Here is an 18,394-nt window from a genome sequence, read left to right as displayed (position 1 = left end):
ACAGATTAGAAAAGAAATTTGGGGTATGAATTTTCTCTACCTGAAGCAGAAATTCCTTTTGAGATAAAAATGACCAAATGTCACTTGAATTTGAGTTGACCACAAACATGCAGCAAAGTACAAATGACATGAACATCAGGTATCATGACTGGATCTTCCAGTTGTTTCAGATCCATTCAATTCACCTGACTAGAGCTTTTGAAAGGAAGCAAAACAACACTAATGATGGCTTTTTATAGTACAAAAGGACATCATAACCAACAGTTTAATTGTTGAGAATGTTCTAAAGTTCTATATCAATTTTAAATAGTAAGTTACAAATTAAATTTATTCATCAATCACTACTAAAAAAGATATAAACATCAAGCTGGCGCCGCGGCTCACTAGGCTAATCCTCCGCCTAGCGGCACCGGCACACCGGGTTCTAGCCCTGGTTGGGCCCCGATCCTGTCCTGGTTGCCCCTCTTCCAGGCCAGCTCTCTGCTGTGGCCAGGGAGTGCAGTGGAGGATGGCCCAAGTTCTTGGGCCCTGCACCCCATGGGAGACCAGGATAAGCACCTGGCTCCTGCCATCGGAACAGCGCAGTGCGCCGGCTGCAGCGTGCCTATCGTGGCGGCCATTGGAGGGTGAACCAACGGCAAAAAGGAAGACCTTTCTCTCTGTCTCCCTCTACTGTCCACTCTGCCTGTCCAAAAAAAAAAAAAAAAAAAGATATAAACATCAACAGCAATGGGAAGTCTAAAACCATGTCTTTATGAAGCTAAGGATGAGTCCTGCTGGGAAAACAGCATTTAAACACCTTTGGAAAATGAAGATTTTTAAAAATACAAATAAGGAAATGTTAGTAACATTTCTTTTTGGAGGGTGAGTCTTGTTCTATATACCCTTTTTTCCCCTAAAGTATCTATGCATTAGCTATTCCATAGATAGTACAAAAGAATTAAAAGCTGTTCGGTAGGTTATTAATCACAAATCAGTATGTATCATCTGAAGCTTAAAAAGAATTCAACCACATGCAAAAAGGGAGGGAAATAATAACCACACTACCACCTACTTGCAAATCTAAAGGATAAATACAAGTTCTAAACAGTGGTAAAAAAGTTTTCATTTTACAATTAGAAAAACCTTAACTGTATATAGTCTACAAAAACTCAGAAACTAAGATACTGAAAAAGATGCATGAGGGTACAAAAAAACTCATGGAAAATGGAATTAAAAGATGAGTTTAGGGGTGGGTGTTTGCACAGTGGTTAAGACATCACTTAGGACACCCCAGTCTGGGTTCAAGGGCTGGCTCTGCTTCTGATTCCAGCTTCCAGTTGACACACCTCAGGAGGCAGCCCGTGAAGGCTCAAGCTGCTTGAATCCCGGCTATCCATGTGGGAGATCTATACTGAGTAAGGGGGTCCTGGCTTTGGCTTGGCTCAGCCCTGGCTGTTGCAGGCACTGGGGGAATAACAAGGGGATGGAAGATCTCTCTCTATTCTTCTTTCAAATAAAATGAAAATAAATAAAAGAGGAATTTAGGGATGTGTGTTGGATCTGGCAGTTATGACACCTGTCTGTAATCAGATGGACTGCCTGAGTCCCATACTCGTTCCAGCTTCTGACTCCAGCTTCCTGCTAGCACAGACCTAGGAGGCAGTGATAATATCTCAGGTAGCTGGCTTCCTGTCACCAAAGTAGGAGACCTGAACTGCATTCTTGGATTCTGGTTTTAACCCAACCCAGCCTCAGCCATTGCAGACATTTACAGAGTAAACTAGAGGGTGGGAGCACTTCCTGCCGGTCTTTCTCAAAAAAAAAAAAAAAAAAAAAAAAATTTTTTTTTTTTTTAGTTTATTTTTGATGCAAAATATTTTGAAACCCATGCTACAAGGAGTCTTCAAAAAGTTTATGAAAATGCATACTATGACAAACTATGCATGGATTAAAAAAATTTTTTGTACCAGAATAAACTTAAATTTTTAGTTACATTTTTTTCTCTGAGCATTTGGAATAACCCTTATATAGAATATATTTTCAAATCAGTCAATAATACTAAAAGAGAAATAACTAGTATTTCATATAGTTTATGAGTTTAAGGTATTTTCATATATAGTATTTGATTTCATTCTCACAAAAATCTGGTGAAATAGTTATTTTCCCTTTACAGGCCAGAAACAACAAAAAAGAAAAATAAATGTAGTGTAGAACCACACGTGACTATGAATTCTGTGATCTTCCTATCATTCATAATTGGTATATTAAGCCATTTATTTATTTTTTTAGCTAGTTATTTTAAGATTTACTTATTTTGGGGTCAGCTCCGTGGTGCAGTGGGTTAATCCTCCATCTGCGGTACTGGCATCCCATATGGGCACTGGTTCTAGTCCCAGCTACTTCTCTTCCAATCCAGCTCTCTGCTATGGCCTGGGAAAGCAGTGGAGGATGGCCCAAGCCCTTGGGCCCCTGCACCTGCATGGGAGACCTGGAAGAGGATCCTGGCTCCTGGCTTCAGATCTGTGCAGCTCCGGCTGTTGCAGCCATTTTGGGAGTGAACCAATGGAAGGAAGACCTTTTTCTCTGTCTCTCCCTCTCACTATCTATAACTCTACCTCTCAAATAAATAAATAAAAATCTTAAAAAAAAAGATTTACTTATTTTATTTGAAAGGCAGAGTGACAGAGAAAGGGAAAGACAGATCTTCCATCAGCTGCTTCACTCCCCAAATGCTTACAACAACTATGCCTGGGGCCAGGCCAAAGCCAGGAGCCCAATACTCCATCTGGGACTCCCATATGAGTGACAGGAGCCCAAGCTCTTGGACCATCATCTGCTGCCTTTCAAGTGCATTAGCAGGAAACTGGTTTGGAAGCACAGAGAAACTGGGACTTGAACTAGCACTCTGATATGGGATGCAGGTGTCCCAAGAGTTGTCTAGCTTAACTTGCTGTGCCACAACACCTGCCCCACAATACTCTTCTAAAAATTAATTTATGTTGAGATGCAGAGAGTGACAGCAAGAACAACACACACACACACACACACACACTATCCACTGGTTCACTCCAAAAAATGCCAGGGAGCTGGGAATTCAATCCAGGTTTCCCATGTGGATGGGTGGCAGGGACCCAAATACTTGAGCCATCACCTGTTGCCTCCAGGGTATACATTAGAAAGAAGTTGGGATTGGGAGCAGAGTCAAGACTCAAACCCACGCACCTGGATATGGGATGTAGACATTCTAAGTCATGTCTTAGTTACCATGCCAAATGCCCACCCCTAAACCCACTATGCTCTTTTATTTATTTTAAAATATTTATTTATTTATTTCAAGGGCAGAGAGGAGGGACAGATGGAGAGATCTTCTATTCATTGGTTCACTCTCCAAATGGCCACAATAGCCAGGGTTGGATAAGGCTCCAGGAGCCAGGAGCTTCATCTGTTCTCCCACATGGGTTCAGGGCCCTGTTATATTTGGGCCATCTTCCAACTTTCAGGCAAATTAGCAGTGAGCTGGATCAGAAGTGGAGTAGCTGGGACTTGCCAGAGGCTTAACTCTTTACACCACAATGCTAGCCCCAAGCTATATGTTCTTGAAGAATGCACGTTTCTTAGTGAGACAATGGCTTAAGTGATATTTAGGCAAAGAATTATGATGGTTAAGAAAAAGAGAAATAAGGCCAGCGCTGTGGCTCACTAGGCTAATCCTCTGCTTGTGGCACTGGCACTCTGGATTCTAGTCCCGGTTGGGGCACCGGTTCTGTCCTGGTTGCTCCTCTTCCAGTCCAGCTCTCTGCTGTGGCCCGGGAGGGCAGTGGAGGATGGCCCAAGTGCTTGGGCCCTGCACCCGCATGGGAGACCAGGAGGAAGCACCTGGCTCCTGGCTTTGGATCGGCGCAGCGCACTGGCCGTAGCGGCCATTTTGGGGTTGAACCAACAGAAGGAAGATCTTTCTCTCTGTCTCTCTCTCTCTGTCTAACTCTGCCCGTCAAGGAAAAAAAAAAGAGAAATAAGTAAAATTCTGTGACCAACATATATGAGAAAATCTGTAAACTAGTTAATGTGGATTATATCAAGATGCATTCATGTGATAAGATGAAAGATCATTATTAGGGAGCAATTTTACAACATTTATATAATTTTTCTGAAAGTCATTATCTCTTCTTATTATATCTTTGGCAAAGAGGAAGAATAAAAAGTAGGCCCTGAACGGATGAATAGATCCATTCTATAAAAACCCAGTACAGTGGGTGGCATGGCACAGCAGGTTAAGCTCCCAGTTGGGACGCCTGCAATTCAAATTAGGAGTGCCTGGGTTTGAGTCCCAACTCTACTTCTGATCCGGCTTCCTGCTAATGCACCTTGGAGGCAGCAGGTGATGGTTCAGGTGGTTGGATTCCTACCACCCATGTGGGAAACCTGGCTGGAGTTCTGGTTTCTTGGCTTCAGCCTGGGGACTGGACCAGTAGATGAAAAGATCTCTCTCTCTCTCTGTTGCTCTGCCTTTCAAATAAATAAAAATAAACATTTAAAACACACACACACACACACACAAGAATCCAATATTATATTCTTATACCATACAAACCTTTGGCATTCTTGAGCTAGAACAAAATCACTTTAATTATGTAGAGAAATTATGACTTACTGATACAGTTTGTTTCAGAATACATATGTAAGTTTATTTTAACTATATTTTCAAAGACTTATTTACTTGAAAGGCAGAGAGATAGTTCTTCCATCTGCTGGTTTACTCCCTAAATGGCCGCAACAGCAGGGCTGGGTCAAGTTGAAGCCAGGAACCAGGAACTCTGAGTCTCCCATGTGGGTGGCAGAAACCCAAGTACTTGAGCCATCATGCACTACCTCCTAGAAAAGCACGACATTAGCAGGGAAGCTGCAATGGAAGGGAGTAGCCAAGACTCAATCCAGCAGTCTGATATGGGATGTGGTTATCTCAAGTGGCAGTTTAACCCCTTGTGCTACAATGCTGGCCCCTATTTAAACACTCAACCCATCACTGCAACCTGAAAGCAGCCACGGACAACACTCACAAATAAGTTAAAAGGTGTGGTTGTAGTTTTTAAAAATTGGGGCAAGACCTGGTGGTGCAGCAGTTTAGACGTCACTCCAATGACTGCACACCGTATCTGGGTGCCTGGGTTTGAGTCCCTGCTCCACTCTTGATTCCAGCTTCCTGATGATGCACACCTTGGAAAGCAGCAGGTGCTCGCTCAATAGTTGAGTCTCTGATATCCACATGAGAGAGCAGAATTGAGTTCTCTGTTCCTGGCTTGAGCCTAACCCAGCCCTGGCTGCTGCGGGCATCTGACAAATGAGTCAGAGGATGAGATACCACTCTATTTTTTCTCTCTACCTTTAAATAAAATAAGATAAAATGAGGGGCCAGAGCTGTGGTGTAGTATGTTAAGCTGCCACCTGCAATGTTAGCTTCCCCTATGGGTGCCAGTTCAAGTCCCAGCTGCTTCACTTGTGATCCAGCTCCCTCTAATGCACCTGGGAAAGCAGCACAAGACGGCCCAAGTGCTTGGGCTCCTATACCCATGTGGAAAACCTGGAAGAAGCTCCTGGCTCCGGGCTTCAGCCTGGTCCAGCCCCAGTTATTGTGGCCATTTGGGGAGTGAACCAGCAGATGGAAGATCTCTCTCTCTGTCTCTCCCTCTCGCTCTCTCTCTGTAACTCTGCCTTTCAAATAAAAATAAATAAACTTTTACAAAATAAAATGAATGAATGAATACATACATACATAAATATTTTGAACAAAAGCATTCTATAAATAGCCACTGGCTGAATTTGGCCCTCAGACCCTAGTTTGCTGACTCATGGACTAGACCCTTTGATAGGATGCAACCAAATGACTACAACACACTCAACCTAACTGTTCAGGATCTTATTATCTCCTGCCTGAACTGTTATAAAAGCTCCCCTCTCTAGTCTTGTGTCACCAACTCTACTCCTAAATACTGCAATCGACAAAGCTGCCAGGGTGATCTTATGTTTTAACTGTCACTGCTATTCTTCAAACTCTTCAATGGCTTAGCACCACTCACAGGAAAAAAGTCCATACTTCTTAGCAGAGCATAAAAGACTCTTTGTGCTCCATCCCCTGCTTTGTCTCCTGACTTATCCCCTACCTCCCTCTCTCATCACTCCCTTGCTCACTCCTGTGCTGAAGCAATACGCAATTACTCCAACACACTGGGCTATTTAGTGTCTCTGTTCCTTGCCCACCAAGAGTCCTTCCTATCCACCGAGGATATTGCTCTGTGCGGGCTTTTCTCATCCCACAAGTTGAGCGACTGACACCCTCCCACTCCCCTACCTTACACGGACCTCCTGTTACTGTATGTGAACTGCTCAACAGCAGACACCCATCTGCTTTTCTTCTTTGCAGTGGTAGCTCTAATTTCTAGCATGATTTCTGGCATGCAGTGGGTGTTGAAGTTTATTTTCACTCAAATTCAACTGAAGGTACTGCACACAACACATTATTATTTCAAGAAAGAAGAGAGTGCATCTTTCTTGAAAGGGAGAATCAGAAAACTTTTGAGGAAAGTGGTAGTGTATGAGCCAGGTAATGAAAAGACCAGTAAGCATAGCAGGTACAGATCCTCCATGAAGCCAAAGGAGTAGAAGCAGAAGTTGAAAACAATGGCTGGTGATTGGTCAGTATTTCAGTTTGGCTGAAGTATATGGAGAATTAACTGGGAATATGAAAAGTCAGTTAAGGTCAGATTGAAGGAAGTTTAAACACCATGCTAAAAAGTCTGTACTTTGTTTTGTAGATGATGGGGAGTTAGGCATGGGAGAATGACATAAAACAAGAAGGTTAATCAAAGAGAAGGTGGATGATGGCAGTGGGAACTGAAAGATACTGATATGTCAGAAGTGACAAAATGCTGCAAATGACTTGACATTGAACATTATGTAGAGTGCCAGGAATCAAAAATTATCCTGAGGTTTTAAGCCTTGGAAATTGAGATATACAGGGACATAGGAACCGGAAGAAAAGTAGTAAAAAAAGAATAAATTTGGCTTTGGAATTACTAGGGGCATTTAGTATGAATCTGAAAAGTGAGAGACAGATAATTTCAGGAGATGAGATATCTGGAAGGCATCTATCTACAGCTGACAGCTAAAATCTAAAGCCAGGGCCAGCTTTGTGGCACAGCAAATAAAGCTGCCATCTATGACACCAGCATTCCATATGGGAGCAAATTAATGTCCTGGCTGCTCTACTTCTGATCCAACTCCCTGCTAATGGCCTGGGAAAAGCAGAAGATGGTCCAAGTATTTGGGCTCCTGCACCCACATGAAACTCTTGGTTTCTGGCTTCGGCTTGGACTAGCCCTGGCTGTTGTGGCCATTTGGGGAGTGAACCAGTCAGTGAATGGAAGATCTTTCTCTCCCAGTAACTTTAATAAATAAATCTTTAAAAATAAACAAATCTAAAGTAGAGAGCAGATAGTAAAGGATCAAGAGTCCTTTATTTATCAAAAGGCGAGTGTCCTTGTACATACGTCTATCATAGTACCTAAAGCATTTTTGTACTAATTTGTAAACATATCTGCTTCTTGAACTCCTTGAGAGTTCAAAATTTATTGTCTTTGATTCTCTAGTCTATTACCTTGAAAAAAACTGTATTCAGTATATTCGTTTATGTTTATAGTTCACAGAAAAGCCAATTTTCTATGAGTTGTTACAATTTAATACGGTGCATGAGATACAAAAGTCTCCTCAAAATATTCACTTAGGCACCGGTGTTGTGGCACAGTACGTTAAGTCACCACCTGCAATGCCAGTATCCCATATAAGCACCAGTTCGAGTCTTGGCTGCTCCACTTCTGATCCAGCTGCCTGTGAATGTGCCTGGAAAAGCAGCAAATGATGAAACAAGTATTTGGGTTCCTGCACCCATGTGGGAGACCAGGATGGAGTTCTGACTTCATCCTGGCCCAGCCCAGCCCAGCCCAGTCCTGCCTTGTGGCCATTTGAGGAGTGAATCAGCAGATGGAAGATAGCTCTGTCTCTCCTTCTCTCCAACTCTGCCTTTTAAATAAACAAAATAAATCTTAAAAAAACAAAAGCAACTTCACGTCACACGTCAGTAGTCAGACGGTGGCAATCCGATGTAACCACTGAGCCCGTGTTTACTACAGGGAAGATGCTGACATTGAATTTCTTCCTGTTACTCTGAAGAGTAACAGTTAGCAGTAGACAATTAATTCTTATTCCTCTTATGATCTCTCTTCTCCATCCAGATTACCATTACCCTGGCCTTTGGAAAGACAGAAAATGCTGGTGTAATATTTATAGGGCTGCCAATGCCTGATTGACTTTGCTGACCTTTATATGTCTGTTCATAGCAGTGGACTGTGCTGCGCGCACCAGGCCCTCCAGTTCAGCACCGCTGAAGTTCTTGGTCTCCACGGCCAGTTCTTTGATGTCTACGTCAGCAGACAGTAACTGATGCCCTCGCATCCTCGCCGTGTGGATGTGCAGGATCTGCAGCCGACCTTTCTCGTCTGGCAAGCCTGATACAATTAAAAATAAGGCGGACATCTTCCTAGTCTTGAAAGCACCACCAGAAGAGATTATTCTAACTTCAATGCTTTTCTTAGGGGTACTCACACATGGAAGAACCACCTGCTTCTGACAGTTACGTGACATCACTCCTGTTAAAGGACTCTGAACACCACCCGACATGCTCTGCTATACACATGCCCGAAGCGACAACTTTGCTTACCAATCTCCATCTTAACCTCCAGTCTTCCAGGTCGAAGGAGAGCCTCATCTATCAGATCTGGTCTGTTGGTCATTCCTGAGCACAGAGGTTAAAAACGAAACAACAAACAGAGTTCAACAATAAGATAAAATATCCCTTTAGTATACGCAATAACAGAAAGTTCCATAACAAACTAAGAGGACGTTTTATAAAGGTCAAATAGAAAACCAAATTATTCTCAAATAAAATAACACTTGCTCTTGATCTGTTCTAATGAAAACATCTGGAGACTTTGCTTTAGTATTTTACTATTGTACAAGTCAATGGTATTAAATGTAATGGAAATTCCCAATATTTAAAAAGAAAAGTTAAGGTTCAGAGATGGTAGGTAACCTGTCAAAGAGACCAAGGGGCAAAGTGCACACAAACTCTGACTCCAAACTCCTCTCCCTTTTTTATAGGCCAGAGGTTTTCTTTAAAATACCAGTTTTATTTTTAAAGTCATCTTTAGAAAAAGCTCAGTACATAAAAAGTTAAAAGAAATTATAATAATGGTACAGTTTTCGGGGCTTACTCTCTGGCCCTCAGTGACCCTGAAATACCTCTCAGGGCACTTGGAGGCCAAGGACTCAGTATGAAAATTACTGTGGGGCCGGTGCTGTGGCCTGAAGCGCTGGCATCTTATATGGGCACCGGTTCAAGACCTGGCTGTTTTACTTTCAACCCAGCTCTCTGCCAAGGCCTGGGAAAACAGTAGAGGGTGGCCCAAGACCTTGGGCCCCTGCACCCACGTGGGAGACCTGGAAGAAGCTCCTGGCTTCGGATCGGCACAGCTCTAGCCATTGCAGCCAACTGGGGAGTGAACCATCGGATAAGACCTCTCTCTCTCTCTGAGTAACTGTGTAACTCTGCCTTTCAAATAAATAAATAAATCTTTAAAAAGAAAAGAAAAGAAAACTACTACATTACATTGTGCTGTTGTTTCCATCTGTGGATAAGCTGCAGGCTTCAACCTACAGGTCATCAAACCCACCTTTCATTTATTTCCCTGTTAAGCCTAGACATCAGAATAGTCAAGTTCAAAATCACTTGATTCTCATTTCGAAACATTGGCAAAATCGTATAATTACAACCTACTCAGAATTCAGAATTTATATAGCTAATATTTTTGTGGAAAAAAAAAGTGAACATACCGATGACGAGGATGTTGTTCAGCTGCTCTACCCCATCAATTTTGGACAGTAACTGGTTGACAACGGTGTCGTGAACTCCTGTACTACCAGCCATGCTTCCTCTCTGCTTGCAAATGGCATCGATTTCATCAAATATGATGATGTGCAAACCACTGTTAGCACCAAGCTATAAGGGAAGTAATTATATGAAAGGTCATTGTTAGAAATGTATTATTACACAAACTAATCAAAAAAGCAACACAAAGCTTTCCACAGGTTGGCCTCACTTCATTTTGACCAATAAATATTCTAAGCATAATCATGGTTGTTGTACTCCCAGAGGTGTTGCAATTGCATCCTCAGAATGTTGAAACTAAGAACACATTCCAAAACCTCATATTTAACAGCCACAAACACAAGTTTATACTATAGATATACAGTATACACAGAAAGTGGACAGCCCACTAAGTAAGCAAATGTGACTTTCTACACATTTTTTCTCCTCTTTGAAAGAACTCTTGTACTTCTCAGATGCATTTAAGTCAGCAAGCAGCAACTCCCTCCCGTTCCCCAAATTTCAGTAAGACTGCCCCGGAAGCAGCTCTACTGCTGGTTCTGAATATCACATAGCTAAAGATCACCTCTACCCAGAGGTCAGCTGGGAATTGGGCAAATGTGTAAAAGAAAGGAACATCATTCAATTCACTTATATCACATGAAAACAGACTGGTTCTCTCTAACAGTAAAGTGAGAACAGAGACACACTTCATCAAAACACAGGAAAGCAGGGTGTTTCTGTGCCCCAATTTCTGTTTCAGTTTACTGGAAACAAAGTCAACATTAAAGCATATATATTTTGAAACTTTGACACACAAATACTTTTGAATTCTAATAATTCAATAGGTTAAATAAAATGAGCCTTCTAACAATTCATAAGTAATTAAATCTTCTATGAGGGAACAAAGGGGGAAAGGATATTTTAGAAAAAAAATTTTGAACCAAAAAAAGAACATTAGGGATTATTACAAATGAAAATGAATACAACTGGGGTTGGCGCTGCGGCATAGTGGGTAAAGTCCTGGCTGTTCCACTTCTGATCCAGCTCCCTGATAATGCACCTAGGAAAGCAGTCCAAGTGCCTGGGCCCCTGCACCCATGTGGGAGACCCAGAAAAGGCTTCTGGCTTCAGATTGGCCCAGCTCCGGCTGTTGTAACCATTTGGGGAATGAACCAGCAGATAGAGGATCTCTCTCTTTCTCTCTGTAACTCTGCCTTTCATACATATAAATAAATATTTAAAAACAAAGAAAAAAAAGAAAATGAATATAACCTAAATCTGGTAATATGTGGATAATATAAATCAAATGACAAGCATAATGAAATTGAGGATTAGATATTAATATCTGTTAAGGATATAATTTTTAAAACAGCTTAGTTTTTTCTTTTATTTTAAAATATTTTTTTGAAAGGCAGAATTACAGAGAGAGAGAATATTTTCCACCCGTTTCACTCTCCAAATGGCCACGATGGCTACGGTGGGCCAGGATGAAGTCAGAACTCTATCCAGGTTGCCCTTGTGGGTGGCAGAAGCCTAAGCACTTGAGCCACCTTTCATTGTATTCCCAGGCATATTAGCAGGGAGTGCAATCGGAAGCAGGGTAGCCAGAACTTGAACTGGTGCTTATATGGGATGCCAGGCTGAAGGCAGTGGTTTAACCCACTGTGCCACAACCCTGGCCCTAAGGATATAATCTTTTAAGGAATGTTTATTTATGTTCATCTACTTGAAACGCATGGGCTGGCCAGGTTGAAGCTAGGAGTGAGGAATTCCATCTGGGTCTTCCACATGGGAGCCAGTACCTGTTGCCTCCCAGGGTGCGCATTAGAAACAAGCTGGACTTGAACTGAGGCATGCCAATACAGGATGTGGGCATCTTAACCATAGGACAGATGCTCACCACACAAGGTAATGTTCTGATATATGTATCCGCTGTGTAATGTTCAATCAAGGTAAACAGATCCAGCTCTCAAACGTTCAACGTTTCTTTATGGTGATAACACTTAAAATCCATTCTTCTATTTTTTTTATAAGAAAAATATACAATACATTGTTGTTATCTATAGTCACCTTATTGTGCAATAGAATAGCATTTGTATTTTATTCACTTAAAAGGGAAGGAGGGAAGGAGGAAGGGAAAGAGAGAGTGTGTGTGAATGAGAGAGAGAGAGAGAGAGAGACAAAGGGAGGAAGGAAGGAACAGAGTTTCTATCTGGTGGCTACCCTCTGAATGTCTGCAATGGCTAGGGCTCGGCTGGCCCAGAAACTAGAAAATCAATGCAGGTCTCCCATGTGAGTGGCAGGAGCCCAATTACTGTGTCATCATCTGCTGCCTGTCAGCGTTTGTGTCGGCAGGAAGCCGGAGTCAGGAGTCAGAGCTGGGAACTGAACCCACGTCCTCCAGTGTAGGATGTGAGATTCTTAACTGCTAAGCTAACTGCCTGCCCCTGTTCTCTAGTTTTTCAGTCATATTTGTCTAATTACTGAAGAGGCTGGTATGCCTTTAAAATCATATTTTTTATCATTAGTAATTTTTCTTCCTATTTGATATGTCTTCTGCATATTTTTCTGTTGGCATTTAGGAGCTTTTCTTATTAATAAAAATGCCTTATATATTAAGGATACTATAATATTTGTTGTAAATATTTTATCCCAGTTTGTCATGTGTCTGTCTTTTAACTTTTTTTTTTAAAGATTTATTTATTTAAATTTTTTTTTTTTTTTTGACAGGCAGAGTGGATAGTGAGAGAGAGAGACAGAGAGAAAGGTCTTCCTTTTTTTTTGCCGTTGGTTCACCCTCCAATGGCCGCTGCGGCCGGCGCATCTCGCTGATCCGAAGCCAGGAGCCAGGTGCTTCTCCTGGTCTCCCATGTGGGTGCAGGGCCCAAGTACCTGGGCCATCCTCCACTGCCCTCCCGGGCCACAGCAGAGAGCTGGCCTGGAAGAAGGGCAACTGGGATAGAATCTGGCGCCCCAACCGGCACTAGAACCCGGTGTGCCAGCTCCGCAAGGCGGAGGATTAGCCTGTTAAGCCATGGCGCCGGCCTAAGATTTATTTATTTATTTGAAAGGCAGAGTTACAGAGAGGCAGAAACAGAGGCAGGAGAGAGAGAGGGAGAGAGAGATCTTCTACCTGCTGATTCATTCCCCTAACCACAACCAGAGCTGTGCCAGGCCAAAGCCAGGAGCCTGGAACTCCATCCCTGTCTCCCACGTAGGTGGCAGGGGCCCAAGTGCGTGGACCATCCTTTGCTGCTGTCTAAGGCACAGCGGCAGGGAGCCAGAGAGGAAGCAGAGCAGCTGGAACTCACTGTGCCTTGACAAGGGGTGCTGGCGTGGCAGTGGCAGCCACAACACCGGCACCCTGCCTTTCATATGATCAGTTTTTATATTTATATATAATGGCTGTGTTATTTGTAATCTTTAAAATACTGTCCTATTAAAGACACTAAATTTTCTTCTCTTTAAAATTTTTCCTTTACTTAGAATCCTTTATCTTGTGCTTTGTGCATAGTGTAAGTGGGGTGAGCACCCAGGGAATTCTCCCTCAAACTGAGGGAGCCCTGCTGAGTAGCCCTGCTTTCCTTCCTGAGATCGCCAGCTCTAGGAGGCTCTGGTTCTCCGTGTGCTGGGTTATTATCAGTCCATCTGCTCTTTCCCTGGACTTACGCTTGTTTTCATCTTGGTAACCTTAGAGCAGTAGGTGGGGCAAGCTCTTTCGCATAAGATGTTCTTTTATGTAACTATCTTGGCTGTTCTCAACCATGCTGACTTCAAAATGAACACTAGGATCATTCCACCAGGGAAGGGAAAACAAACAAGCAAACGAACAAACAAATCCAACTTTTGATTGGAATTTTTTGAAATCTCCAAATTAGGTTAGGAAACACTAATACTGCATCTTGATTTTGGTGGTGGCCCCACAAATTTACACACATGTAAAAATCATAAAACTATATATCAAAAGAGAAGAAAGTCATTATTGTACAACACAATATAAAAACATAAACTATTTTATACATTCTATTATTCATGTTAAGTTTATTCTTTAGTGAAATTCTATGTAAGATGATTATCAAATGTCCATCAAAGTCTCTAAACTTTAACTAGGTTTTATTTTTTTAACTAACATTTCTTGTATTTTCCTTCTTCAAGTTTGAAACTAAGCTCAAATATGGTGTTTTATTATGAAATTAACTTCATATCCCATTATCTTATATTTACTGGACAGATGTCTAATGATAACTGATAGCTTGCTTCTTAAAAAAAGAAAAATTCAACAAAGGCAGGCATTTTGGCACCATGGTTAAGATGCCACTTGGGATGCCTGCATCCCATACCTGAGTGCTAGGTCTGAGTCCTTGCTCCACTTCCGACTCAGCTTCCTATTAATGCACACCCTGGGAGGTAGTAGGTGATAGCTTAAGTATTTGGGGTCCCTGACACCCACACTGGGGACTCAGACTGAGTTCTGAGCTTGTGGCTTGAGTCTGGCCTGGCCATTCATATTGTGGGCATTTGGGGAGTGAACCAGATAATGCAAGATCTCTCTCTCTCTCATTCTGCCTTTCAAATCAATAAAAGTAAATAAAAAATTTTAAAAGCCACAGCATTTACATTATTAAAAAAAATGCCAAAAGTTATTCCTCTTTCCACCTGTAAAAAAAGGGAATTAGGAGTGGGAATTGTAATCTTAGCTTTGCCAAGGCATTTTGGGGTATTAAGTCTTGTCATCTTCAATGCAAAACAAGTATATTCCTGTTTGTGACTATTATTTTTATACAAGGTTATCTACTCAATACAGCATGAAATGAAAAACTGTTATAATGTGTGAATTTTGCTGTCAGTGTGCCTTATGTTGTCACTGGAATCATGACTTCCTTCTTAGTCCAACCTCAAAAATCACCCATGTGGACAGGGAAGCCAGAGACAATAAGAACACTGTGTTTGATTAACTGATCATAGTGGCAATCTGTCCAAAACATAATTCAGTACAACTCTGACCTTTTCAGAACCTTACTAATCTTGTGACCTGTCATCAGGTCCCTTCCCCCAGCCTACTCATTACAATAACATCAATTTTTACAGGTGTGTTACTCAAATAAAGGCAAGTTCTTATTGCAATAAATTAGGAACCAGGTAAAGAATATGTCAAGATTAATGTTCACCACTTAATACTGTTGGTTCATAATAAACCCTTTAGCAAGGGATCAATACAGTTAACTCGTCAATAAACTCTTTACCTCTTCAATACACTGGCTTCCAGCTTTGTTTTTACTATCTGCAAAGTCTTTCCCCACAGAAACAGAGCTGATGCCGCCGAGCCCCTGGCACGGGCCTTTCAACGCAGCTGATCTATATTTAACTGGCTTGACCTATATGCAAGCGTTCATCGCATCAGCCTGGCCTGTCCACAGTCACAGAGGCGACACTTTTCCTTATTACGTAACATAAATCTATCCTTCATGGGGGCTCTCAGCTGAATACACCAAATCATTTCTGCTGTGAAGATTCAGAAAGATAAAACGGAAAATGCTGGCTATGATTAATTTAGAAATTATTTGCCAATTCAGTTTTATCATTAGTGTCATGTTTAACATACCCACAAGTTTAAAAAGAGCACCAAAGTTACCCACGTGCCATGTAGGAACTATGACAACTGAGACTTTATAAAACGCTTACGTGCATTTCAACTCTCCCATGTTTAGCATTTAACCCTTGGTACGTCATCAGGGTTCATTAAACCCAACTTCAGCCTTTAAGTTTCTTTTTGAGTAGCTCTAACTATGTATAAAGATTGATTTCACATGAGCTTTTTATTTGACCAAAAGGAAAAATTAAAACAAAAAACTCAGGGCTGGTGCTGTGGCACAGCAGGTTAAAGACCCAGCCTGCAGTGTGGCATCCCATAGGGTCATCAGTTAGAGTTCCAGCTGTTCCACTTCTGATCCAGCTCTCTGCTATGGCCTGGGAAAGCCGTAGAAGATGGCCCAAGTCCTTGGGCCCCTGTATCCGTGTGGGAGACCTGGAAGAAGCTCCTGGCTCCTGGCTTTGGATGGGCTCAGCTCTGGCTGTTGTGACCATTTGGGGAGCGAACCAGCGGATGGAAGACCTCTCTCTCTGTTTCTGTCTCTGTCTCTCTGTGTAATGCTTTCAAATAAATAAATATAAAAAAAAAAAAACTCATTCTATCTTCCCATTACCATCTAGGGCTACTGGGCTATTTAATAAATCTAAGGTACATTACGCTGTTAAATCATCCTAGAAATTATGTCATCAATTGTTCTCACTAATGCTATAAAAAAGACTAAAATAAGAAAATGGAAGGATGACGGTATTGAGAGTGACAGAACACCAGTGGAATAAATATCATTCCGACATCATTCTTCAATTTTCTTATTGTATTGCCCAAAACACATCAACCCTCCTCCGAGAAGGTATAAGGGAAGGCTGGAGATGCAATCTTTGTGGCCTGACCTCAGCTTTTACTGAATATAATTGAACATACCAATTTTTAAAATTCTCTGCCCAGGGTGGCACAGAAAACGCACAGAGAAAGGTGTTTTACATTTACTAGATGAGTCGGAAGATGAGTGCAAAGAGTAAGATGGCACTTGAGACTCCGATCAAGACAGTAAAGCTGTCCATTATAAATAAAATCTCAAACTATGTGCCTTCAGATAATGATATGATAATGATGCTCAAGAATCAGTGTGTAAATAATACATTTTTAATCTAAAGATGAAAAGAAAATATGGCATTTTCATGTAGTTATCCAACAGAAAAGTCTTCAATGTGCAGTACTGTGTGAAAAGAAACTAGGCCATTCCATTTTGCTAAAAGGACTTATGCCAGAATTCTTTTATCCTTTATTCAATTTGTGTGCCCAAACTTCCTTGATCTAGTTTGTAATTAGATGCTGAATGCAGGTATTATAGAGAGGGGGCCAGAGAAATAGATACATAGATATTTAAAAAAAAAAAAAAAGATCAATGATTTTACCATTTTAAAAGATCCTTGCAAGTCTAAAAATGAAAATGCTTTTGCAGGCAGGGGCATATGATAGCCTTCTTCCTTTCACAAAACTACGCGCCAAAGGTCTTTTAAGAATTCTTAAAGTATTCTGTTTGACAATGCGAGCACGTGAGGAAGAAGCAGAAGGGATGACGGTCGAGCCTGTGGGAGACGTGCTGGGGGTTTGCAGTTGATATTTACAACCTCTTGCAGGATGGCCAATGAGCAGCTGGCTGCATCCACAGGCACCTGTTCACTAAAACCAGCTAAGATTTTGCTTGACAAATTTAAGATCACATTAAATATTGTAATAATTTTCACTATCTGTTTTCTTTAAACAGTCCTTTTTAAAAAAAGTTTATTTATTTATTTAAAGGAAGATTGATAGACAGCAAGGGAGAGACAGAGATATCTTCCATCCACTGGTTCACACTCCAAAAGGCCACAATGGCCAGGGCTGGGCCAGGCTGAAGCTAGGAGCCTGGAGCTCCATCCAGGTCTCCCACATGGGTGGTAGAAGCCCAAGTATTTGGGCCATTATCTGCTACCCTCCCAGGAGTATCAGCAGCGAGTTGGATCAGAAGTAGAGCAGCCAGGACTTGAGCCAGCACTCACATGGAAGGCAGATAGTAGCTTAACCCACTGCACCAGAACACTGGTCTCAACCCCTTCATTCTTATATTTATAAATTATGTGGCAAATAAAATAATTTTTAAACATTCATTCAACCCAGATAGTAAATTGTGATGGCCATCTTTCTTGGCATATTAAGGGCTTAAAAGATATTTAAAGCAGAAAAAAGAGGTACTGTTTAGGAATGAATTATAAAATTGAATTGGTTCTGGGACTCTTTGGATTTGCATCAACCCACCAATCATTCTATGACTACTGAAACTAATGAGGCTGAGATAGAGACCAAACATAAATTAAGAACTTAATAGACACTGGGAACCAAAGGAGAAAATAACCTTGTATAAAACTGAAACAAGTAAACATCCAACAAGTAGGTTTAAAACATTTAAAAGGTTGGTAGGAAGGCAATATTAAAATACATACCTTGGGGCCAGTGCTGTGGTGCAGCAGGTGAAAGCCCTGACCTGCAGTGCTTGCATCCCATTTGGGCACTGTTTGAGTCCTGGCTGCTCCCTGCTATGGCCTGGGAAAGCAGTAGAAAATGGCCCAAACCCTTAGGCCATGCACCCATGTGGGAGACCCTGAAGAAGCTCCAGGCTCCTGGCTTTGGATGGGCCTAGCTCTGGCTGTTGGGGCCATTTAGTGACTGAACCTGCAGATGGAAGAACTCTCTCTCTCTGCCTCTGCCTTTCAAATAAATAAATACATCTTTAAAATACATATATATAAATATATATTGTATATATATAAAATACATATATATGTACACATATATATGTTTTTTAA

The 18,394-nt window shown here is 41.5% G+C and overlaps 1 protein-coding gene across 1 annotated transcript in view; it reads right to left on the bottom strand.

Moving 5' to 3' along the window:
- NSF (N-ethylmaleimide sensitive factor, vesicle fusing ATPase) overlaps positions 1 to 18,394 on the bottom strand; it is a 178,494-nt gene that overhangs the window by 56,717 nt on the left and 103,383 nt on the right. Inside the window, exons 10-12 of the mRNA XM_062216514.1 lie at positions 9,925 to 10,090; positions 8,753 to 8,827; positions 8,353 to 8,540 (exon numbers count right to left, since the gene is read on the bottom strand). Of these exons, the coding sequence (XP_062072498.1) occupies positions 8,353 to 8,540; positions 8,753 to 8,827; positions 9,925 to 10,090 (429 nt within the window). The remainder of the gene's footprint in view (positions 1 to 8,352; positions 8,541 to 8,752; positions 8,828 to 9,924; positions 10,091 to 18,394) is intronic.

The sequence above is a fragment of the Lepus europaeus genome, chromosome 18 (assembly GCF_033115175.1).
Source record: "Lepus europaeus isolate LE1 chromosome 18, mLepTim1.pri, whole genome shotgun sequence".
In the NCBI taxonomy this organism is placed as follows: Eukaryota; Metazoa; Chordata; class Mammalia; order Lagomorpha; family Leporidae; genus Lepus; species Lepus europaeus.
This window is presented reverse-complemented; position numbering and strand designations above follow the sequence as displayed.